This window comes from Epargyreus clarus, unplaced genomic scaffold (assembly GCF_041222505.1).
Source record: "Epargyreus clarus isolate Ecla_fem2 unplaced genomic scaffold, WU_Ecla_fem_2.2 ptg000019l, whole genome shotgun sequence".
Lineage (NCBI taxonomy): Eukaryota > Metazoa > Arthropoda > Insecta > Lepidoptera > Hesperiidae > Epargyreus > Epargyreus clarus.
In genome coordinates this window covers 1,005,614-1,032,323 of record NW_027332227.1, presented here as the reverse complement: position 1 = coordinate 1,032,323, position 26,710 = coordinate 1,005,614, and the positions used below count along the sequence as shown (strand labels likewise).

Sequence of the window (26,710 nt, the reverse complement as noted above, 5' to 3'; positions counted from 1 at the left end):
GGAGAAATGGCATTTTGGTTATCTTCGCCCTGTCGATCGTAGACAACTGGAGAAATGGCATTTTGGTTATCTTCGCCCTGTCGATCGTAGACAACTGGAGAAATGGCATTTTGGTTATCTTCGCCCTGTCGATCGTAGACAACTGGAAAAATGGCATTTTGGTTGTCTTCGCCCTGTTGATCGTAGACAACTGGAGAAATGGCATTTTGTTTGTCTTCACCCTGTTGATCGTAGATAACGGGTGAGTAGACATCTTGGTTGTCTTCACCCTGTTGATCGTAGATAACTGGTGAATAGGCATTTTGATTGTCTTCACCCTGTTTATCATAAATAACTGGTGAATAAGCATTTTTGTTGTATTCGCCTTGTTGATCGTAGACAACTGGTGAATCTTGGTTGTCTTCACCCTGTTGATCATAAATAACGGGTGAATAGGCATTTTGATTGTCTTCACCCTGTTGATCATAAATAACAGGTGAATAGGCATTTTGATTGTCTTCGCCCTGTTGATCGTAAATAACGGGTGAATAGGCATTTTGATTTACATCACCCTGTTGATCGTAGATAACTGGTGAATAATTATCTTGGTTGTCTTCACCCTGTTGATCGTAGATAACTGGTGAATAGGCATCTTGGTTGTCTTCACCCTGTTGATCATAAATAACGGGTGAATAGGCATTTTGATAGTCAACACCCTGTTGATCGTAGATAACTGGTGAGTAGGCATCTTGGTTGTCTTCACCCTGTTGATCGTAGATAACTGGTGAATAGGCATTTTGATTGTCTTCACCCTGTTTATCATAAATAACTGGTGAATAAGCATTTTTGTTGTATTCGCCTTGTTGATCGTAGACAACTGGTGAATCTTGGTTGTCTTCACCCTGTTGATCATAAATAACGGGTGAATAGGCTTTTTCATTGTCTTCACCCTGTTTATCATAAATAACTGGTGAATAAGCATTTTTGTTGTATTCGCCTTGTTGATCGTAGACAACTGGTGAATCTTGGTTGTCTTCACCCTGTTGATCATAAATAACTGGTGAGTAGGCATCTTGGTTGTCTTCACCCTGTTGATCGTAAATAACGGGTGAATAGGCATTTTGTTTGTCTTCACCCTGTTGATCGTAGATAACTGGAGAATAGGCAACTTGGTTGTCTTTGCCCTGTTGATCGTAGATAACTGGTGAATAGGCATTTTTGTTGTATTCGCCTTGTTGATCGTAGACAACTGGTGAATAATTATCTTGATTGTCTTCACCCTGTTGATCGTAGATAACTGGTGAATAGGCATTTTGTTTGTATTCGCCCTGTTTATCATAAATAACTGGTGAATAAGCATTTTTGTCGTATTCGCCTTGTTGATCGTAGACAACTGGTGAATAATTATCTTGGTTGTCTTCACCCTGTTGATCATAAATAACGGGTGAATAGGCATTTTGATTATCAACACCCTGTTGATCGTAGATAACTGGTGAGTAGGCATCTTGGTTGTCTTCGCCCTGTTGATCGTAAATAACGGGTGAATAGGCACCTTGATTGTTTTCGCCGTGTTGATCGTAAATAACTAGTGAACAAGCATTTTGCTTATCCTCGCCCTGTTGGTCATAGATAACTGGAGAAATGGTATGTTGGTTGTCCTCACCCTGTTGATCGTAGATAACTGGTAAATAAGCATCTTGGTAGTTTTCACCTTGGTGGTCGTAGATGGCTGGTGAAAAGGTATTTTGGTTGTCTTTGCCTTGTTGATCGTAGTTGACTGGTGCACAGACATCATCTTGGTTATCTTCGTCCTGTTGATCGTAGTTAACTGGTGGATATATATTATCTTGGTTATCTACGCTCTGTTGATCGTAGTTAACTAGTGGATCGACATTGTCTTGGTTATCTTCGCCTTGTTGATCGTATTTGATTGGTGCATAGACATTATCTTGGTTATCTTCACCCTGTTGATCGTAGTTAACTGGTGGATAGATATATTGGTTATCTTCGCCCTGTGGATCATAGATAGCTGGTGGATAGCCATCATTTTGGTTATTTTCGACCTGTGGATTGTATATAATTGGTGGATCTTGTTGATTATTTTCACAATGTGGATCGTAGATACCAGGTGGATAGATATAATTTCGGTTGTCTTCGCCACGTGGGTAATCAATTTCTGGTGGATGAACATAAGCTTGGCCTGCAGGCTCGACATAATTCTCGCGCTGGTCTGGGGTCTGCGTATAGTAACCAGGGTGGAACTGGTCCGAAGAAGGCTCGGGGTCGGCGGGCTGCGTGCGGGCGGGCGAGTCGTGCAGCGAGAGGGCGGGCGTGGCGGGGGGCGTGTCGTCGGGCGAGAGGGGCGTGTCGGCGGCGCGGGGGGCGGGGCCGGCGCGGCGTCAGCTGTTGCGGCGGTGGTGCGCGCGCGCGTGGCGCTGCGCCGAGCTGGCGTCGCGGAACACGCGCGGGCACTCCGCGCACGCCACGCGGTGCCCCTGGTGCACCTGCAGCATGTGCCGGCTCAGCCCTGCCGACAGACTTCACTCTTACTCTTTCTATTCTAACGTACTTATTCATATGCAATACTCTATTTTTAAAATATAGTATTGCTATATTTCGATTTATTGTGGAATTTACTTATTTTTTGTGAATATTTTTTTGTCAAACTACATGTGGACATGCTCGTTTGCTACTCAGAAAAATGTTTAACAAGAAATCAATAAAATACCACTTGATATCATACCAGAGGCGTAGAGGAAGACCTTGGTGCACCTCGTGCAGCGGTGCAGCGCCAGCGCGCGCGCCTCGGGCGGCGCGTGCGAGCGCACGTGCGCCTCCAGCGCGCCGCGCTGCGTGTACGCCTTCGGGCACGCGCCGCACTGGTAAGGACGCTTGTCTACAACAAGCGAAGCAACATATCCCATGTGAGAAGATTTATTTAGCATTTCAGTTTTATCAATGTTTTTATGAGTAAATATGGGTTGAGTGTGAGGTGCGCAGTGTGCGATGCGGTATGTGCGAGGTACCTGCGTGCAGCAGCTCGTGGCGGCGCATGACCTCGCGCTGCGCGAAGCGGCGGCCGCACGTGCGACAGGCGTAGGGCCGCTCGCCCGAGTGCACGCGCATGTGCCGGTTGAGGCCGCCGCGCGACGCGAACCGCACGCCGCACTCGCCGCACCGCGTGCTGAACCACCGACACGTGCAACATTGTTATACACATTTAGAGATAAATTAACAGCATTCACATATTTACTACTTAAAACGGTACCATATCATAAGTTCGAGGGCCGTCCAATCGACATCGTACGCCTAATTAAAATTAAACGCTAACTTATAGCTGACAACTGACTGCCTGTTTAGCCAATAGAGGCAGATTAAAAAACTGAAATTTAATAGAAATAATAATAAAAAAATACTTCACGTAATTACTGAAGATAATAAAATTAAAGTTTAAGTACTCACTGATTTATTTGTCCACCTGTTTCGAATAATTTTGGCCGCTGTATCTTATACACATTTGCAACAGGTACCTTAAATGAAAAATATATAATTAATCAAAGGGGATATTTCAAAATTGTATGGGACTTGGACTATAACATGTAGGTACATTTAAGGGTAACTGGGAAATGAACCCATTAAACTTTTTCAAATTTATTTTATGAAAATGATTTGTATATTTTGTGCACAAGATTTATTTTTAAAATGTTTAACGTTTCATAAACACTGAATTATCATTATCACGTGATATCTGACCGATATTCGATAGTTTAAGAGCGTTTGTCCACCGCTGCCGTAATCGGACCGGCACCGAGAACGAGATGACGACTCCGTAATACCGGAACATAAATTTGCTATAGCCGCGTGTCCACCGCACGTACGTCATCATCAGCACCATCATCCCGGCCGCCGAGGTTTCGGGTAGGTCGGCGTGATCGCTAAACCGGCTCCCAAGATTTTGACGGGTCGATGTGCCGGCAATATAAAACACGTTTGAACTTGTCCACACACTGCCGTGGCACCGTACACGTTAGCTCGGTTATTATTTTGACTATTGTACAATTTAATTTGTTATTAAATAAAACCATCAAGTGAACTGTATAAAATTGAGTGTTATTTCAAAAAAAAACCTGGCTATTTATAGCAGCTACAAAGTCACTTCGTTACCGCGATTTAGGATTCGATTAAGATCCGTGCAAAGCCATCTATTATTATTTTGACAAACTTTTAACTTTTGTTTAACAACTTGTACATTCCGCCCACCATGGACAGAATGTCCTTTCCTACCGCCTACCGTGGCGTAACAATAAACCCAAAATTAAAATACGTTAAAGAAAATACTAATACAAATATATTTAAGAAAATAAAAATGTGAGCCGTCACGGGACGCCTGGCAGATGTGAAACATCGACATTATTTTGTAAAAGTAATATGCAGAAAATAACATATTGTGGTTCCTATCACAATATAAATATGTCATAATGATAAAATAAAATATTACGATCTTTTTCCAGATAACGATGACTATTTATTGAATAAACATTTATTTTCATTAAATACAAAAATTTACGAATTTATTTCAAATCGTGACTACTTAATTCGTTTAATCAGTGACTTCGGTAACAGTTATTGCGCATGGCGACACGTCGCCACACCGTACACACTACTGCATATAGACTGTATATATATACCATCGTATAGCGTGGCGACGCGTCGCCACGCCAGAAATCGGTTTTACGTGCGGCTATAGATGTTTCACATCAATAGGAACAATATAACATGAATATTACTATATTAAAGATCTACATCTAATCACAAACTGGCAAAATAATAAGTTTGGAAGTGGGTCGTTTGATTACCAATTTTTGATACACCACGCCACGCTATACGATGGTATATATATACAGTCTATATGCAGTAGTGTGTACGGTGTGGCGACGCGTCGCCATGCGCAAAAATCCTAATATTTTATTTTATCATTATGACATATTTAGTTCCTATCACAATATGTTCTTTTCTGCATATTACTTTTACAAAATAATGTCGATGTTTCACATCTGCCAGGCGTCTCGTGACGGCTCACATTGTTTTTTTGCATTTTATTGATACTTCTCTTGTCAATCCATCAGAGCCTGAATGTTTTTCTAAAATTCTGTCAAAGAGCCATTTGGTTAGAGGTATATCCTCCTTCACCAAGACGATATCTCCAACTTTCGCTTCAGGAACTTTATGTGCCCATTTGTACCGATGCATGAAGTGAGACAAATATTCATTCGACTAACTTCGACAATAATTTTCGTATGTTGTTTCTGGTATCGTCACTAAAGATTATCTTATTAAGAAATGACCAGGTGTAAGGGGACTTGCTTCTTCCGGATCATTATTAAGCATTGTGCTTCAATTTGTATTAATAGGGTCGCTATCTCCTCGTAGGTTAACGTAGAGTCATCAATCACGTTTAATGTGATACTTGGTGGATTTTATACCACTTTCCCATAATCCCCCAAAATTGGATGCCTTTGGTGGTATAAAATGCCAAGTAGTTCCTTGGGAAGTCAGACTGTCCGCTATTTCTTGAACCATTGTAGAATTCTCCGCATCAAACAAGTTTCTAAGCTCTTTTGCAGCTCTCACAAAATTAGTGCCACTGTCGCTATAGAGATTTAAGCAACAATCTCTTCGTGCCACAAATCGTTTAAACGCTTCTAAAAACCCTCTAGATGTTAAATTGCTGACTACTTTGATATTTATGGCCTTAGTGACCATACATACAAAAAGGCAAATATAACCTTTATATGCCTTATGCCTCCTACCCTTTGTAGCTCTTAACATTATAGGACCCGCATAATCAACTCCACTGTTAATAAAAGCCCTAGCCGGTGTGACTCTGACGGAAGGCAAAGACCCCATGAGTTGGGTTTGTAATTTAACCTTACGCCGAATACAAGTTGTACATTTACGAACGTATTGTTTGACTCAATTCTGAGCTCAAATTATCCAGTACCTTGAACGAAAATAATTTATCACCAATTTTCCATCCCCATGCAAAGTTTTCCTGTTTGCATCATCAACAATAAACTTAGATAAGGCCGATTTGTGTGGGAGTATAATTAGATGTTTAACGTTTTCGGTTTCCTGTGCCTGTGTGATTCGGCCACCGACTCTAAGAATACCCTTACAAACAAGGTATGGAGTAAGAGGCATGAGTTTCGATTTCTTCGACCGGATTTGGTTATTTAGTCTTAACTCATTAATCTCCGATGAAAGTTCCAAACCTTGTGCCAATTTTAAATATGTATTTAAGGCTTCTTCCAATTATATTGTAGTTAAATAAGTCTTCCTAACTCTTGGATCGTCGCCCCTTGTGCCGAACCTTCTACAATAAGCAACCACCCGAATCAATTTATTTAGCGAGGAATATTTTTCGAGAATTGTTTCGCCTGCGGCGCCGACATGAGTTCTTATCAGTTCTTCTTCATGCGTCTAATTTTTTGTTAATTGGGCATATGGAACATCTTTCTCCCATAAGAACTTTGGACCAAATTTCCACAAATGGTGTTGCGAAAAATCCGCCAGTGAAACGCAACGGGATGCGCAATCGGCCGAATTATCTTTTGTCGAGACATGTGCCCAGTGTGAAGATTCCAGAGTTGTGTGAATCTCTGCAACTCTGTTGGCGGCGAATGTCTCACAGCTACTGGCATGTTTCTTATTGCAAGCAAGTACTACTGTCAAATCCGTCCAAGCTCTCACGTGGTTTCTCGGTACCTTCAATACTTCGGCAATCTCCACTAACAATTTAGCTAATAAAACTGCGCCACATACCTCTAAACGCGGTATGCTAACTTGTTTCACAGGCGCTACTCTGGTTTTTGCTGCAACTAAACCAACATGGATGGCTCCTGACTCATTTATCACGCGTAAATATATCACTACTCTGTTAGATGCATCCGATAATCCGTGCAATTCGATCACATCATTTAAATTAGTGCTTTAACACCGTTCCAGACGAAATTCAGCAAGATGTACTAATTCATTGCGGTAAGTATTCCAGTCCTTTAAAATATCTTCAGTAGGATCTTCATCCCATCCTGTCCCAGCTCTCCACAAGCGCTGTATGTTTTTTTTTGCTTTTATAACACATGATGCTATCCAACATAATGGGTCATATAGGCGCGCTACGTCCGATATAATTTTTCTTTTTGTTACAGATGCAGACAGCGGCGACAGCTTCACGGAGTACTGGACTTCATCGCAAGTTCTGTTCCAAGCCCTAGTATTTTAACTATAGTATCTAACTTTGTCTCTAGTGCTTAGTCTCTCTCTGTTTAGTGTTTTTACCGCGAAATATGGAGCTGAAGCTGTACCGAACGTGACAGTAAGCAATTCGTAATCCTAGATTGGATATTCGGGTTTATCTCTCCACACTATACGCTGAAAATCACAATTTTTGCTTGCTACTCTCACCATACAGTACATCTTCACGATGTCCGCTCTCAAACATATAGGATATGTTCTCCAATTTAACATCATGTCGTAAGTCAGGTTGTAAGGTAGGTCCAATCATTAAACTATCATTCAGTGATGCGCCATTATTATTTTTGCAGGACGCATCAAAAACTACTTTTACCTTGGATGTAGATTTGTCTTCTCTTACCACTGCGTGGTGGGGTAAGTTATATACAGCTTGAATTCTTTTACTATCAGGTTCTTGAACTAATACCATATGATCCAATAATAAGTATTCTTTTATTACATCTGTGTACCTTTCCCTTAACAAAAAATCATTATTTAATTTCCTTTCTAGATTTTTTAGTCTCTTTATCGCTACTTCTCGTGAATTTCCATATATTTTACAAGCCGGATCATCATCACGGAATTGCAACTTTACGACGTATTTGCCGTCTTCATTACGATAAGTTGTGGATGCGTAGAGTTCCTCAAATTTTAGTTCTTCCAATGTCAACATCTTTGAATTTAATAAAGGTTCTGATTCTAACTCCCAAAATCGTTTTATTTCGAATTCCTCCATCTGCGTATGCAACACAGTGACTTTATCTTCATCACTGTCAGACATCACTGATCCAGACAATATCCAACCCAGTGTAGTACATTGTGCTATTGGAGACCCGATAGGTCCACGTAGCACACCTTCCTTTAATATCCGACCATAGACTTCGGCCCCCAATAGGATGTCGATCCTGTTAGGTACATCGTATGCAGGATCTGCTAAGCATAGCTGTTGTAATTCAACCCAAATGATTAACGCTATTCATTTACCTGGAAATATGTTGTTATGTTACTTATATAAAGAATATAAGCCTTCAACTCCATTTCAAAATTTGGGTCCATTCTAGATTTAATTTTCAACAAAACCATATATTTTGAAATCATCATTTTATCACCATCTATACCTGATATTATATTACTCACAGGAATTCTCGTCAATCCCAAAACTTGGACTGCAGCTTCGGTCACAAAAGAAGCTTGATAACGCTGGTCCAATAATGCTCTTATAATTTGATATTTGCCTGATATCGATTCAGCTTCTGTTAAAGCTGTAGCCAACAATACCTGTCTGCCTTCCTTACGCTGTTTGTCCACCAACCACTGATACCGAGCCGTTACCGATAATTAATGACGGCGCCGAAGTAGCGTACATACATTTACTATAGCAGCTTGTCCACCGAACGTCCGTCACCCGAGCACCGTCATCCCGACCGCCGCTATTCCGAGTAGATCGGCGTGACCGCTAGATCGGCACCAAGTTTTTGACGGGCCGATGAGCTGGCAATGTAAAACACATTGGAACTTATCCATACACAGCCGTCACACGAGTGACAGCTGGAACAAAATAAACCGCCGATATCGGTCGCGGTGGACAAACTATCGCCGTCACGACATAATTAAAATCGGTCCGAAATAATCTTGTTCTCGGTATAGGCTCGGTGACGGTGCAGTGGACAAACAGCCTTAATCTTGGTAGAGCATGCCATGTGACTTGCAGCAATAGTTGGTGTTGGTGTCCTTTCCGAATTACCTAAAACCCCATTCCTTTCATAATCCTTCCCCGAAATCTCTTTGCCCGTTTGAACTGAAGCACCTGAAGTTGAAGTGGAGATACCCCTCGGATGAAGTAAGGAGTGATGTCGTTTCTTACAAATTTCACAATTGATGGGCGTTTGGCAAAATTTTACACCATGATTACTGCCTAAACAATTAAAACAAATTCTGTTTTTAGTTACAAATTCACGTCGGTTTTCATAATCCATACGTCCAAACCTTTTACAAAAACTGAGTTTATGTTCCTCCCCACAAAATTGACATGAAAGTTTTGACACCCCTGTCGCATGCAATACCTTTGGATTATTATTGAATGCCTTTGCATGAGATGTATGTTCGTTTATTTACATATTTAGGTTCAAAAAATTCCAATGCACGACACCTACTTGTTAAAAAATCTTTAAATTGTTTAAAAATAGGCAAGCAATCTGAAGGTACATTCGTCGTTACATTCAGCTTTCATTGCTTTCGCGACTCGGGGTCTAATTTAATCGAAAGCAGGTGAATGACAATTATAACCCAGGTGGATACATCAATACCGAGATTGGTTAAAGCAATTAATCAATCGGATGAGGTATCCATGAGTTCCTTCAGGAAACTTGCCGATTCTGAAGTTGCATTCCTTTGACGAGTTCCTTCAGGAAACTTGCCGATTCTGAAGTTGCATTCCTTTGGCTTAATAATCTTTCGTGATCCATTCAGTGTATTTACCGGCAAAGTTGGGGATATTTATTTTAGGTAATTTTATAAAATTTGTTTTTAAATCCGAATCGCTACATTGATTATCCTTACTTGAGTGCACCTCGCATAAATTACGTTTTAGTTCAAATTTGTATTCCATAAATCCCTGTTCAGTTTTATCATAAACCTCTGAAGTAATATAAGACTCCTTTTTTTTTAAATTTGAGGGTCACTTTGCTTCAGTAAATCTTTGTGACCTTTTCTAAATTCGAACCACAACTGCTCTAAAGAGAGTCTTTATCCGACGTATTCCTTAGTAATACGTTCCTTGGGCGATATTTTAAAGTTAATTCTGTCCTTTAATATTCGTCTTGACAAATCGTCTTGTAAACTAAGCAGTGATTCCATTTTAACTTAACAAATAAAACAAACACAAATAATAAATTCGGGAAAAAATTCCAAGTCTTTGAACGGTATTATTGTGGGCGAAATCCGGCATGGATTCCCCGTACATTCGTTTTACGCTTACAATTCTAAGTCCTCAAATTAATGTTAGTAATTTTTGTAAGTAAATAAATGTTAGTAAATTGGCACTTATAAAAGTTAAAGTTCTGGACTGCCTTGCAATAAGGTTGAAATTGATAAAGTTTCTTGAAACTTCCTTGCAATAAGGTTGAGATTCGCCTACTAAACAAATTTTAACAGTACTCACGATTGCACCTTCACTCACTCTCTCACAAATATCCAAACTTCTTGATTTGTAATGTGATTTACCGTGTACGAGCCCCACTGAGTAAGTGTTAATGAGTCCAATGTGTTAATACAATCTTCCTGTACATCTCTACGACGTTGAAACCACCAACGTCTTATCTTCCGACCACGTACTCGGTTTATTGCGGCATTCCGCTGCGAGTACGGGTTTCAGTGATGTCACTACCACTGTGCTCAAAAAACTTTAAATCCGACTCGATAAGGACCATGTACAATTTAATTTGTTATTAAATAAAACCATCAAGTGAACTGTATAAAATCGAGTGTAATTTCAAAAAATCCTGGCTACTTATTATTTTTACTATAATCTATTTGTTATTTTTAATGTTCGTATTTAAATAGTAATTTTATTTATTTTTATTTTTTGTAGCTGGATCGCGGCGATTTCGGTCGCGTTGGACAAACGATCGCCATTACGTCATATTAAAGTCGGCCCGAAATAATCTTGGTCTCGGTGACGGTCCGGTGTCGGCAGCGGTGGACATTCACCTTATAGGTGTTCTATGACATGACATGACAATTGATCAATTGACACGATCGATGACATGTTTTTTGTTTCGTTCTGAAATAATCGCACGTAACTGTTAACAATGTTAAAGATTTTTTTATTGACACGCTCAGACAAAACAGTTTTTATTATAAAGTGGTCAATAACCATTTATGGTGGTATTCTGCAAATGTCTACCTTTCCCACGGTACTCGTGAACGTATAGATGGTTAAATAATAAATAACCTATTTATACGTTCACTAGTATAGTCCGCGAGGTCTAAGCTAAGCCTTGCATTAGTGTGAGTGAACACAAAAGTAGAGTCAAATAAAAAACTTTCAAAAATAAATTTTATCATTTTAGTTAGGTATAAACATACGTTGAAAAGGTATTCTTGTTTAAAAAAAATATATGGTAAAAAAATATTTTTGCAATAGGCAATGATATTAATTAAATAAACTTTGTAATATTTAAGCCCACCATTTTGTTTTATTGTACAATTTTATAATAAGAGCTTATGGCGAAATTTTTCGCGATAAGCGCTTTTTGATATTTTAAATCATTCGCCACATTCACGTTTATTATATTGGATGTCATTTTACTAAAAAAATCAAACACAAAAACATAATAATAAAAATTAAACAATTCTGCTACCAGTACAAGAAGTGAGGAAGATGCACGATTGCCAAAAAGCAGTATAAACCGATTTAAATCAATTAAAAGATGTAATCTGCCTTCACATGTATACTATCCATGTGCACTCACACAAATGCAAAGCACAGCTTAGAACTCGGAGACTATACCGTCGTACCCGTTTAATTCGAGTTTTGAACGTATACAATCTAAGTCATTCAAGACGCCGCCATGTTGTTGTAGTATATGGTAATATTTCAAGACAATTTATTGTTGTGCGCAGCAATCTAGACAAAAGATAGCAAATTATTATTTTTCCTGAAATTAAGATATTTTTCTCCTTTTTCTGGTAAATGTACAAGTTATAGTCCAAATTGAAACATCCCCTTTTATCCATCTCTATTTATAAAAACTACATTGCTGCCAATGCTGTTTTTAACAACACAAGGTGAAATGTTTCAAATATTTCACTCATGAAAAAATCAATTACAAATTAACACAAGTTATAAATTTGACATAGATTAGTAAAGAATACTCACTCTTAACAAGAAAATGTAACCAGTTTTGACAAGTGAAATTCTCACTGTCATCTATTTTCGTGTTTGAAAAATATTAAAAAAATGTAGTTTTTAGATCATTTACGAATGAAATGATATTTCTCCGCACTGATTCTTCGATTTCGTGTTTTGCACTACTTAAGTGCACATGACGGCATTGTTCCGCGTAAATTACACCATGACAGCCATTAAATGGCTGACAGAATTGTCAGCCGTTTAAGCTATTTAATGGCTTCCTTCAATTATAAGGCGGTGAGATATCTAAACTTATCTATGAAATTTGATAACAAGTGGCAACAATCAGAAATTGAATCTTTCGTAGGCGACTTACAGTGCCTTTTTCTTTAGTTCATACCTTCATTTAACAATTAAATCTATTTTCAATTCAATTTTCTATCTTTTACCATCATTCCTAACACTACAAATTCAAAATGAAACAATAAATTGGTAATGTTTATCCATACACTTCACATTTACCTCTGGCTCTTCCTCCACTAATTCCATCACAACTCGACTTCCATATGCAGACTCCAAATGAAATGTTTTGACATCTTGATCTAAAATTTCCAGTAAATCCCCCTGTTTTGCTAACACACCTTTTTCCACCAGAGCATTGATTAAATATGAGGGTATGCTTTCTTTAACAATTTTATTTCCCTGGTTTTCCTTCTTTTGGTCCTTTTGCGTCTGTAATTAATGATAAATTGTTGTTATTATCTAGACAGATTGAGATAAAGTCTCAAACCATATAGTCTCTATAGCTGGTGGTAAGTAGATGTGATTATTGATCTGTTTCTCAATGCATATTAATCATCAGGAGAGACAAGGCATCTGTGATCGACTTCAGATAGAAACCCTGTTTTATATTAAGTAAGTTACAGATGTCCATGGGTGACAGGCACAGGACTGCAGACCTCTTTGCTACTTCAATGAATTAAAAATAAAGTAAGGTTGATGTTTAACGTCTTGTGTAAAAGTTAAATATCTTACTTGCAGACCACTTTCTTCACGAGCTTCATCCATAGTGTTATGTTCTTTAATGGAACCTTCTAAAGAACCAACGGGTACAGACATTACAACTTGACTAGAGCCAGGTTCATTGATTTGTGTTTTTTGATTCTCATTTAAATCCTCCGTCACTGTGTTTTTCACACTTTCAGTAGATATATTATCCCTTTTGAAATCCGATTCATTTGTTTCTTCTGTTATATTTAATTCTATTTCATTTGTATTCTTGTCAACCTTTTTGACAGTCATGAGACTGTCCTTGAGTTTCCGAAATGTAACGTTACAATTCTTTTTAAAAGTGTAGAATTTGTTTAATTCATTGTTGCACTTCTGGCAAATACGTTTCGGTAATTGATCATCTCTGGTTACCTGATAATTAAAAATACAGTTACATGGAAACACCTTGTGTCATATTCAACTGTCCGGATTACTAGAAAGGAATAAAACATGATTCAAGCATGAATGTCATAAATATGTTATCACTACCAAAAACTAATGATGATGAATGATAAATAATATTTTTATTTGACTGCAGGATCTTGGCGACTACTGTGAGATGTAGTGTACAATTATGAGGTGCCTATTATTAAATTAAAAGTAATTTTGCTGAACTTGATGATCTTACGAAATAAGCTAGAATCTTACTGTATGACTATAGTAATATTGATGGATGGAGCCATAACTAAAAAATATTGGAATACAAAATATTAAACTAACCAAACTATTTACTACTGTTCTACTACAGACATTACAACTTATTCATAGCTAAAAATATAACCAAAATCCACATTTCAAAGTACTATTGATGCAAAATGTAATTAATTAATCACATGAGATTTTATCAAAACTTGAATTAACTATTTTAATTACAAGTAGCCCACACTGCTAATGCATATAATATATATACAATAAGGGACACACAATATTCATCGCCAGCTTTTACTATTTAACTTAATATATTATTGTACAAATAAATTTTCACTCGGCTCTTGAAGATTCGAGCGACCTGGTCACCCCCTCTCCACTATTATTGTAAACTGACCTCCAGCCCCACACACATCATAATCCTCATGGGTATGGTGGCGAATACGTCATTAACTTCCTTGCCGAATATTGGTATCATTTCTTCTGTCTTCCCTAAGCAGAGCCGACACAGCGTCTGCACGTCTTCTATCTTCTGCGGCTGCGGTTTTCGGCGTGAGTATGTTCGCATTTTAAAGCTACAACTTTATCCACAAAACATCATCCTGTAACTCGAACACACTATGTAGCAACTGATCAGTCAATCTGTAAACAGCACTTCATAATTTGGCTAGATACTTGTTTATAAAAACAATTCCGTAATTCAATCATTCAAAAACCGAAAAACAAACAAATTAATTTTAGGCTTTGGCAGTTTTATGAAATATTAGAGGTGAGGCGTATATACTGGAACAGGTTCAGTTCAGTGACTAGGTAATCTAGGTATTTTACCGGAATAGGTCGGACCTAGTCCAAGAATAAGTACCTAGTATTTTATGGGACTAGGTGGAATAGGTTCAGGAACTAGGTAGTTTCCCGGACTAGGTAGTTTCTCGGACTAGGTAGTTTTTGGACTAGGTAGTTTTTGGACTAGGTAGTTTACTGGACTGGGTAGTATATCGGACTAGGTAGTTTACTGGACTAGGTAGTCTATAAATAGCTTATCGGATTAGTTCTCGACAGGATTCCCGTTTTTTTTTTGGTCGTTGCGCTGTCTTATGACACGGTTCCCGTTTTTTTATGCACGTCGCGCCGGCTTATGACACTGTTCCCGTTTTCATGAAATGGTTCCCGTTTTTTTTTTGCTCGTCGCGCCGGCTCATGACACGGCTATCGTTATTTTTTTGCTCGTCGCGCCGGCTCATGAACATTTAGACATGAACGAACTAGCTTCCTAGTCCAAGAATAAGTGCCTAGTCCACACCAAATTGTTGAGACTTTATGGGACTAGGTGGAACAGGTTTCTGGATCACATATTTTTAAATACTAGGAACAGGCATACCTAGACCCAAATTTACCTAGTACAACCCATCTCTATGAAATATGTCAAAAATTGTGAAAATGCTACCAGATGTATATTTTTTCATTTCATCTGTCAGCTTTGAATTCGTTTCTTTCAGCTTAAATAACTTTTATACAACGCTTTTATTAGCTACATCTGTATGTATGTTTGTGGGTTTGTGTGTAATCGTTAGCTGAGCGGGCCACAGTGAAAAACATTTTTTTTGGCAATTTTTTTAACAATATATCGAACTAAAATAAAGACAAAAAAGACAGTGATGGTGACAATTTTTTATGGTAGTGTTTTTGTTTTTATATTTTTGTTTTTCATTTTTGTATATATGTAAATTTTGTAAATAAGTTGTTTTATATTTACTTATAGTTTATTTTATTATATTTAATTTTCTATAAGTTTAATTATAATTGTAAATATTTTTCACATAATAAAAATTAATCACTAAAATAAATATAGTCTTAAAAAACTATTATGATAAAATCAAATTTATTTTCTACTTTTTAGTTGTTTTTATCATAAAAGCGTGTTTTTTAGCTTTTTTTTTAACTATTTTTGCCTTGCAAGTATAGTCTGCGCCAAACTGCTAGTCACTCTGAAGTTGTTGCGAGCGACACGATTCATTTCTATATTCAGAGCGGACTCGCAATTTACGCGGACTATAGCAATTAAACACGGAGTTTAAAATTGATATTATACCTACATCAAAGGTATTTTTTAATTAAGAACCATAGAAAAACTGCCGCTACCGCTCCCACTCTAGTCCACCAGTGACCATAAAGCATGATTTCGTCGATCAAATATGTATTTTTATTGTACTTGGTTAATGCGGAATGTATTCAAATCATCAGTCCTATACTATTATCATAGTCCTCGTGTTGAAAAATTGCGAATGTTTATTATTTATTTTATAGTACAATCGTACTAAATGAACATATTTTTGAGTAATTCTTATCTGACGACCCTAACATCGAATTGCATATCGCATACATATTTAATAATACAATCCCAGAACACCTTGTAATTATGAAGGTACTTAAACTACATTTTCTATTTAACGGTCAATCTTTCGAAATAATGTGACCAAATGAATTATTCAGGTATTAGCTGCAATTAACTATTCGTTTAAAATTTCCGATGAAAGGGTATAGAGTGAAAGACAAATATGTATAATTATAAGGTTTCGAACGGACTCGCCGATTACCTCATGATTTAATAACTTAGTAATGAGCGCCTCTGTTAATACGAGGAATAATTTGATATGAAATGATATAAGACCACAGAAATGGGCTGACAAAATTAAATAAATACAAATTTGGCATAAAATAAAGATTTTTAAATTTCAATAAGCGAATGTTTCTTTTTTCTAATTGTACAGTTTGCGAAACTCTCCATAGTTCGACAATTGGTACCTTTACCACCACTCATTCTCCTTTAATCTACCCTACTAACACTTACCTGCCTGGTCTAGTTCTGACATAAACCAACTTACCTACCTATTTTAACATATAGCTATCAATAAATTTATATGATTGTTCCGGTATTTGTTCGGCATTGTAAATGATCAGCAATTAAATTTGTTAACATTTCCTTGATTTGACTATTTACTCTTCCGGCATAGTTTATTCTAAATTTATCGTCATATTAGCTAGTTAACTTCAACCCTGATGATTAAAGTAGAATAATAAGTCAGGTGCCATATTTAATTCGTTCATTTGAAGTCCTCGTATCTACAAGAACAGATCCAATAAAAGCTCTTCCATTAACTTCATCATGGTTTCACATAAAGCACAGCCTCTTACTAAAACACAAGAGTTATTTCACAAAATTAATATATATACTAGCTTTGTGGGTCTTCTAAATTTATGGGGGGAGGGAGTGAGCCTACCTACAATAGTTTCAAACTTTTATTATATATTGTTTCATAAATTTATGAATTTGCTTATATGTATGCTGATATTGTTGGAACTCGGTGCCATTTACAACAGAGACACGCTTAATGAGAAGCAAAAATCGGATTGGATTGTATTTGCATTTTCTCATCCTCTACTTTATACCTTCTATTTAAGCATTCTGTATTACAATAACAAAGTGCAAGATTTACTATTCTGTTTGACTGTTAAGTTAAAAAATGGGTACAATGATAGAATCGTAGAGCAAAGGATGGTGAAGCGAATAAAGATTTACATAGCCGCGTTCCTCTCGCCGTGTTGTCTAACATTGACTTTGTATGCATTTGATAGTGTCATTCAAGTTATACTATTGCAGTTGTCAGGTAAATAATACGCCTTCTTCTATGTGTAGATATATATTCACTTCAACAACACAATTGTACAGAAAATGTTTAACGCTCAACGTCTCGAATCGCAATGGCCGCCCGTACCGTTCCCACCCTCAGTTTTTAACAATATCAACAATTAATATTTTTGTACTAAATGAGTAGGTATTTGGAAATATTTTTACGTAGGTATTCAGATAATGAATTAGCCATTTTAAAATTATTACTTAGATGTAGGAATCGCTAACAGACGGCCATTCTGCAATAGGAATGTCCCCATTCCTAATTTCAGCTCGGCCATTCTATCATACAGGGTATGCCCTCATACCATATAAGACAAATTAATACAATTATCTAAAATTTCAATTATTAACAAACAAAAAATAAAATAATAATAATAATAATAATCCATAACTGCTTTAAATATGATTGATTGATGTATAAAGTAAAAGTTTGTTTTACAAGATATCATCTATGTATTTAGTTACAAATGTATACTAAAGTATATATATTTTTAATATGATTAATATGTTATGTGATTTATTCTAAATTATTTACATCATCAACAATATAAACTATATCATTCTATACGTGTAAAAACATTATTCGCAATACTATTCAAAAACACTGATCATAATAGCACAGAGTAATAAGTTTAGCTACATGAAGTTTTAATTTTCAACAGGGGGCCACCCGAGAGCCCATAGTATAATATTATTATATGTACCACAATCACAATTTCACATCTTCACAATCACAAGTTCCCGTATAGCCATCCGAAAGCCACCGTCTTATCTGTATCAACTCGTTTCTTCTTATTATCGATCTGGCCACCCGAGAGCCATTGGCTTGCAATTTGCCAAATATAAATCAGTCACTAGCCGTTTAGCCACCCGAGAGCCACGGTCTACCATCAGCACGTCTCTCAATACCCGAGCATTGTCGACTCTCCGGGGTCGACACTCATCTAAGCTGTAAATGACATGGAAGTTGGATCAAGGGCTACCGGCCACTACCAATCTACCACCGCATATATGTACATAAATTTGACATATACTTTTATTATTTATAACATATGTAAGACATATACTCTACAAAATATACGCATATATAGATATTATTATGAATAATAAAAAATTATTGTTCGTCGTGTGAATCCGAATCACTATAATCGCTTTTATCGCTGATTGCCGGCGATGTACATAAATTAATCCACGGTTTTAATTGATCAGCTGGAAATATATTCTTATAGGGTCTCTGAGAAAGGCCTTTAATATTTGAAACTTCATATCTGTCTTTCTCGAGCACTGCGGTTACTTTAAATGGACCTTTAAACTTTGCAACTAACTTTTTACTTTTACCCCGCTCTGGATTGTTGTTTGGAATCATTACAAGATCATCTATTTTAAATATCTTAGTTGGAGCCCTTGTTTTATCAAACTGCTCTTTCATCTTTTTCTGCCCTTCTGCAATTCTCTCCTCCACACATTTCCTCATCTCATCTCTATCAGTATCCGAAATCTGTTCATTTGTCTCGAGAGCTCCTTTTAAAATTCCCTCAGCCTGACAAGTGGTTCTCTGTCCAAAGACCACTTCAGCAGGAGATTTTCCGGTACTTTTATTTATTGCGTTATTAAGACTCCACTGTAATTTCGCAGTATTTGTATCCCAATCCTTCTCATCCAACCCATGGTTCATAGCAGCCAACGAATTTAGAATGGTTCGGTTGTACCTTTCTATCTGCCCATTTGCCCTAGGCGTCGCCACAGCATTTAGGACGTGCTTGGCTCCAATCGACATTACAAAATTTTTGAACTCGTTGGACGTAAAAGTTGTACCCTGATCCGATATAATTATTTTTGGGCATCCAAATATTGCAAAAATATCTTCTAGTGTTTTTATTGTAGTTTTAGACCTTGTATTCTTCACAGCTCGAATAAAAATAAACTTGCTGAACCCATCAATTATGCCAAGAATGTAACTATTTCCTCGTTTACTTTTTACAAATGGACCCAAGTGGTCCATATGTACTGTGTGGAATATTGCGTTTACCTTAGGAATTGGATTTAGGTACCCTGATTTTTTTCCAGCCAATTCCTTGTTGTAAGCACAGTTAATGCAAGCATTAACGTATTTCTTTATGAATCGGTTCATTTTTGGAAACCAATAATCAGTTCCAATCTTCTCAATAGTTTTCTCGGTTGAAAAATGACCCGCATCGTCGTGATTAAGCTGGCAAATCCTCCACCGTGCCGAATTGGGTACCACCCACTTTAATTTCGATCCTACCCGCCTATAGATCTTACCATCACGTAATACATAATTATTGGATATATCTTTTATGTCTGTGTCGCTTGTTTCTAAAATCATTTTAATATGTTTTATCCGTGGATCTGTCATCTGTACCGTATGGAGCCAGTCATGTGTCGTGATATTTAAAACTTCTACCTCTTCTATACTATCTGGTGGTGAAACAGGATTACGGCTCAAGGCATCAACATGCTGCATATTATGCCCTGGCCGATACTCGATAGTAAAGTTATATTCCTGTAGTGTCAGCCACCATCTAGCAATTTTTGGTATTAAATCCCGCTTTACTAAGGTCGTACGCAGTGCATTACAGTCGGTAATAACTTTAAATTCCAGACCAATCAAATAAACTCTAAATTTCTTTAATGTCAATACCACCGCCATAGTTTCTAGCTCATAAGAGTGCCACATTGCTTCCTCGCGCGTCGTTTGGCGACTAAAATAAGCAACTGGCCTGAATGGGGAATCCTCGTTAGGTCTCTGAAGTAAAATGCCTCCAATACCTAATTTGCTAGCGTCACAATGGACCTCCGTGATGAAGCCTGGATTATACAAAGCCAGTACAGGTCTAACTACCAATTTAGATTTTATCTCTTCAAAGGCTTTATCTTGTTCGTCACCCCAGTGCCATGAGACTTCAGCTTTAGTCAGTCGAGTCAATGGTCTCACAATAGAAGCAAAGTTAAAAACGAAACGTCGAAAATAACTGGCCAAGCCAATAAATTGGCGGACTTGATGTACGTTGGTTGGCTTTGGAAAATCGTAAACGGCACTTATTTTCTTGCTTCCAGGTTTAAGACCTATTTCGGAAATTTCGTATCCAAGGTACTCGATCTCCGATTGGAAAAAGAAACACTTCTTCAGATTGAGGGTCAAGTTGGCATTACGCAAAAGTTTTAATATCGCCTCCAATTTTGTGAATGCTTCCTCAAATGAGCTACCTGTAGATAATAAATCATCTAAATATGGGATAGCCAGTTCGAATCGTTCGGATCCCAATGCTTTATTGATCATGCTTTGGAAAACCGCCGGGGCATTCACAAGTCCAAATGGCATTCTCATATATTCGTAGTGGCCGTCGGGAGTCACGAAAGCTGTAACGTGGCGTGACTCCTCGGCCATAGGGATCTGATAATAACCAGATGCTAAATCCAAGCTCGTGAAATATGATTTACCACTAAGACGATCCAGTTGGTCATCAATGACCGGCATAGGATAGCTGTCCTTAACGGTCTTTTTATTTAATGCCCGATAATCGACGCAAAGTCTGTACTCATTATTTTTTTTTCGTACTAAGACTATTGGGCTGGCATAAGCCGACTGAGATTCTCTTATAATATTATTTGCTAACAACTCGCCTATCATTTCCCGTACCTTTGCACGCTCACTAAAAGGGAGTCTATACGGCCTATACGTAACAGGCGTGCTATCACTGAGTCGTAGTGTCATTTCAGTTATGTGAGTTAATCCAAGCTCTTGCATATTAAATGAAAAACAGTCCCTAAAATTATTCAGAAGGTCTAATAGTCGAACTCTTTCAGTGTCTGTTATGTTTGGTCCAATGTTCAACATATTCAAAGTAATAGGTTCCTTTATGGTGTCGGAGTTTTCACAGGTGTCACAAGGCTGATTATTAAGCATAATAGATTTAACGTCTAAAGGTTCAGACGTTGATGTAAGCGGAACCTGACTGTTTATTTTTATTGCACGGGATAATAATTTTGAATTACTGAGAGAGGTTGGTTTTTCTGACAAATTCATTACTATACATTGACTGCTACCATTATGAAATTGATAAATACCTTGTAACAAAATGTATTCATTGCCAGGTTTCATACATACATTGCCTGGTATAAACAGGAGTCCCGAAAAATTATTTTGAGTATGTACCCCTACGTCCTGTAACCCTCTGATTGAGACGTCTTTAGTGTTATAAATATCCATTCTCTCTATATCGGAATCATCACAATAAAGAATGAGTTCAGTGCTAGTCTTATGAACTGTAACCGTGGGTAGCTCCGTTAAAGACTGCCCAATAAGGACGTCTGTTTTGAGCAAATAATCCGACACAATAAAAGCTTCTATGTCTGCTTCAACAGCATCCACAACAACTGTTATAACTATTCTACCGATTGGTACAACACTCCCAAAAGCAAACCCCTTAATAATAGGAAGCCCTGTTTTATTCGGAATTATACTAAGATTTTTACAAACACTTTCACGAATTAACGTACATTGACTTCCAAAATCTATATATGCTGACACAGGCTTGCCATTAACATGAATTGTTTTAAAATACTTACTATTAGACTGTTCGTTTGTTGTTATTTGTAGAACGCTTTGTGTAGGGTTGTTATTTGTAATTTCTTGTGTTTGTTCAGTTTTCTGCCGAGAAGCTGTCAGTTCACAATTCTGTGTCATATGTCCTAGTCGTGAACACTTATCGCATCTTCGCAACGGTTTACTACAATTACGCGCCGTATGCCCATTATCACCGCAGTTATAACATTGAAAACTATATCTGGGCTTTCCCCGGCCCAGTGCAGGTATCGATTTATTTACAATATTACTCCGATTAGTATCTGAATTTCGAGGATGTTGCGTTTCATTTCTGGGCACTAAAGTATCTCTTCTTGATATAGGATTCCCACGTTTCGATATTCGGCGTAAATATTTCAATAAATCTGATGTCCTCTTGAAGCTAGCTCCTTGAGCGTTTAATCGTATACCATTATCAAAAATACCACTAATTATGCAATCAACAGCATTTCTCCCCTTAATGCCGCACATCTTTACTAATCTAGCTTTTTCATGAAAATACTCCTCCAGAGATTCTTCTCTTCTACTCCTTCTGCTAAGCATTTCTGACAGACGATCAGCGTAATTGCGATCGTCTGGAAACGTTTTAATAATCTTTCTTTGCCACTGTTTCCAGCTTAAATCAATAGTACTCCTACCCTGATACCACTTCTTTGCGTGCCCGGACAATTTTGGTATAGCGTAATAGATGATCTGTCTTTCAGTCCAACCATATATTCTTGCCGTTTCATTCACCTTACGAATCCAATCCACTGCCGTCTGTGAATGTGCGTCGGGGTCGAAGTCTGGGATCACATTGTGTGATCCTTCAAAATTATTGCTCTTAATTATTTTAGAGAATCGTTTCAGAAAGTAGCTCCCTTCACGACTGGCGGACCGTCTTCTTTTCCGATGTGAACGAATTCTCGAGCGAGAATCTCTTCGACTTACGGAAGACTCGTTAGATGAATCGGACGAACGTCGTTTTCTCTTATGTCGTCGTTTGAGTCCAGAATCAGTGCTACTGGTATCGTAACTATCGTTCTGCGATAAGTAATTTTGACTGAGATGCTTGTTGCGGCGGGCAGAATGAGTCTTGTGTCTCTGTCGTGTATGATAATTAGAAAAACTGCGTTCCGAATAAGTACTGCTATTTCTGCGGCGCCGATATAAGTATGAGGATGAGGATGACGATGGCTGTCTGCGACGAGATCTGCTACGGTAAGTGTCACGATTCCGTTTTCTTTTATTATGATTGGTTAGAGACCGTCGGCTACGTTCGAGGTCTTGGGTACGTTCGGGGTCCCTCGATAGTCTAACATATCTATTCGGTTCTAACGGCGGAGTATAATTTGACCTAGCACTAGAAGCCATATTACTGAACTGTGTGAAAGGTGGAGACTATGTACGCAAATTATAATTATCATATATTATAATTATACATATACATATATATATTATATCGAGATGTATAATGTATAATAATGTAAATTATTATGTATAGAAATAGGTAGTAGCGTAGGTTAGTAACGTTTTAAGGGATTAGTAGGAAGAGAAAAAGAAACATAAAAACATAAGAATACTTTCGCCAATACGAAACCATAATATCAGGAAATAAAATATAATCTACTCAGTTATAATAAGCCTAAAAATACAAAGATAAAATCACGACCGCAGCTAGTTTACTGTCAATACATTAAACAGAACAGAATAAAAAAGTTTAGATTCCAAATCTCAATATCCCGCGTATTACATTATCTATAGTAAATGAATAACGGTCGCAACTAGATTATCAAGTAACTGCTACCAGTTAAATAATAGCTTTAATAAAACGACATTAGTTATATAAGCACAATTCATACCCATTGAAAATCCAAAATACAAGTGCCCATAAAACAGCTGTGCATCTGTTTGCAATACCTAGTTAAAAACACGTAAATCACACTCACACTATATTATTATATGACTTACGTGAATGCAAGCAACAACATAATAATAGTATTGTAGGCACCGTTTCAATATTAATGGGTCACGTATACCTAATCCCCTTTTTAATACAGTACGCAATCAAGTGTAAACCACGACCGGATATTCTAATAATTCCAATCTATAAACTTACCCACGCCTTGCACTTTATCGACATCAATGATATAATATTTTATAAACCTTTCCTTCTTACATGTAAACATATATATCTCTTACTTATTTTATATTTATTTTTCTATGTAGAATATCAATACTAATTATCAATACGATGTTAACTAATTAATTACGATATCATCGTTGATAGTTTTTCTAAGAAAGTTAAGTTACATACCTGAGAATATTCTCCCACACTCTTAGTTCTTACCACTTCTGACTATTGCAGTTGTCAGGTAAATAATACGCCTTCTTCTATGTGTAGATATACACTCCTTTGCAAAAAAAACGGGCGGGTTTGATTTTTTAACATTATTGGTAATAATTTAGTTCTTCAGAGGTTTTAATAGCCAAACTATGTTACTGGCACTTAATAAAGAGTCTGGGTATGAAAAAAAGTTCATTCCAAATTCAAAACTTTTGTTTTTTAAATTATTAATCCCTTTTTCATTTTGTGACACTTTTCGCGGGTTTGCGGTTAAAAGGTTATCAAGCAACTAAAAGTAACTTTTCGTTATTTTTAGTACAACAATTTATGTTTATCGCATAATTCTGCCTTATTGTGACTTAAAACAGATATCTTTGTGTCTATCGTAATGGCAGAAAAAGCAATGAGAGCTAGTAAAATTATAGCGCTGCTGGAAGAGGGGTGTAGCCAATGTTACGTCTCACAGCGGTTAAACGTGAGTCGTTCAACCGTACAAAGAACCTGGACTCGATACCAAGAGACAGGTTCCGTTCAGAGAAGGCAAGGTTCTGGGAGAAAACGTTGCACACAGCCGCGAGACGATCGCTTTTTAGTGACTCAGGCGCTGAGGAACCGCAAATGCAGTTACATAGACCTCAAAAGAAACCTTGAAGAGGTACGAGGAGCACAAGTTAGCCTATGGACTGTGAAGAGAAGACTTTTAGCTGCTGATATACGTAGTCGACGACCAGCGCGGGCCCCCAAGTTACTCCGTGAGCACCGGATTGCGCGGTTGAGGTTCGCTAGAAATTGCCTATCTTGGACACCAGGTAACTGGAGTAGCGTACTCTTCTCCGATGAGGCTCGAATTTGTCTGCATGGTGAGGACCGACGTCGGCGAGTGTTACGAAGACCAGGGGAACGCTATGCCGATGTGTGTTTTGAAGAAATCACCCCTTATGGTGGAGGGTCCGTTATGTTTTGGGCGGGCGTAACTTCCAACTATCGTACCGAGATAGTATTCATAGAAAATGGCTCACTAAATGCGCATAGGTACATAACAGAAATCCTTTCTCAAAATGCACAACCCGCACTGACTGTAATTGGTGAAGATGCCATTTACATGGACGATAATGCTCGGGCCCACCGTTCTGGCGACGTAGATGCTTATATGCAAGAGGTCGGTATTCGTCGTTTGGATTGGCCAGCGCGGAGCCCCGACCTTAACCCCATTGAGCATGTTTGGGACCTCCTAAAAAGGCGAGTACGATCTGTCCAACCACCTCCACAAAACATCAGAGAGCTTAAACGTGTAATCTCGACTGAGTGGGAACACATTCCACAGGACACCATCAAAAGCCTGGTGGGAAGCATGCCAAGACGATTACATGCCGTAATCGCTGCAAGAGGAGGTCATACTCGTTATTAATTTTTATTTTTTAATGTCTCTTTTATTAAAATACCATAAAAATACTCGTAGTCTTAATTTCATTATACCCATAAAAATGTCCATTTTAACACGGCTCTCTGTTTACATTGACTAAAACACCGATACCAGGATAAAAGTGTTAAAAAACTAGATTCTCATTGATAATAAGAAATTTCTAGTCATCCAAGCTAATGACATACTAAAAATATAATAATATTTACCCATAGAAAAGCTAAGGTAAAGTGTGTGTGTAAGGTGCCCGTTTTTTTTGCAAAGGAGTTTATATTCACTTCAACAACACAATTGTACAGAAAATGTTTAACGCTCAACGTCTCGAATCGCAATGGCCGCCCGTACCGTTCCCACCCTCAGTTTTTAACAATATCAACAATTAATATTTTTGTACTAAATGAGTAGGTATTTGGAAATATTTTTACGTAGGTATTCAGATAATGAATTAGCCATTTTAAAATTATTACTTAGATGTAGGAATCGCTAACAATACGATTAGGTACTTGCTAAAGAACTAACAATTGTTTTTGTTACGTTTATGTTATTATTATTTTAGTAGTAATAAAACATTTGGCATAATGTTGATCATTTAAGCCACATTTTTGCACTTAACTTAGAGGAACTTAAGTAATAATATTCCCTGAAATATGTCTCTTTGAATGACTCCAACTTTTACTTTTTAGATAAAACATTTACAACAATCATTACTGTGTGGCCAGATGTTGAAGATAAAAGCCATTTCGCTGCAGCCGTAAGAATAGCATATTATGTAGTATGGTGGTTTCTGATGAGCCGGTCGACTAATGCGTATATATTGGCAATAGCTACCACTATATGTCTAAGTC

The 26,710-nt window shown here is 37.5% G+C and overlaps 1 protein-coding gene across 1 annotated transcript; it reads right to left on the bottom strand.

The window, feature by feature from the left end:
* Positions 1–2,238: 2,238 nt before the first annotated feature.
* On the bottom strand, positions 2,239–14,615 carry LOC140750403 (uncharacterized). Its single transcript, XM_073083898.1, has 7 exons — positions 14,220–14,615; positions 13,160–13,546; positions 12,647–12,856; positions 3,442–3,509; positions 3,006–3,163; positions 2,723–2,875; positions 2,239–2,506 (listed from the first exon to the last, which is right to left on the bottom strand). Exons 1-7 carry the CDS (start codon positions 14,388–14,390, stop codon positions 2,379–2,381), a joined length of 1,275 nt encoding a protein of 424 aa, XP_072939999.1. The 5' UTR covers positions 14,391–14,615; the 3' UTR covers positions 2,239–2,378.
* Between the last annotated feature and the right edge of the window lie 12,095 nt (positions 14,616–26,710).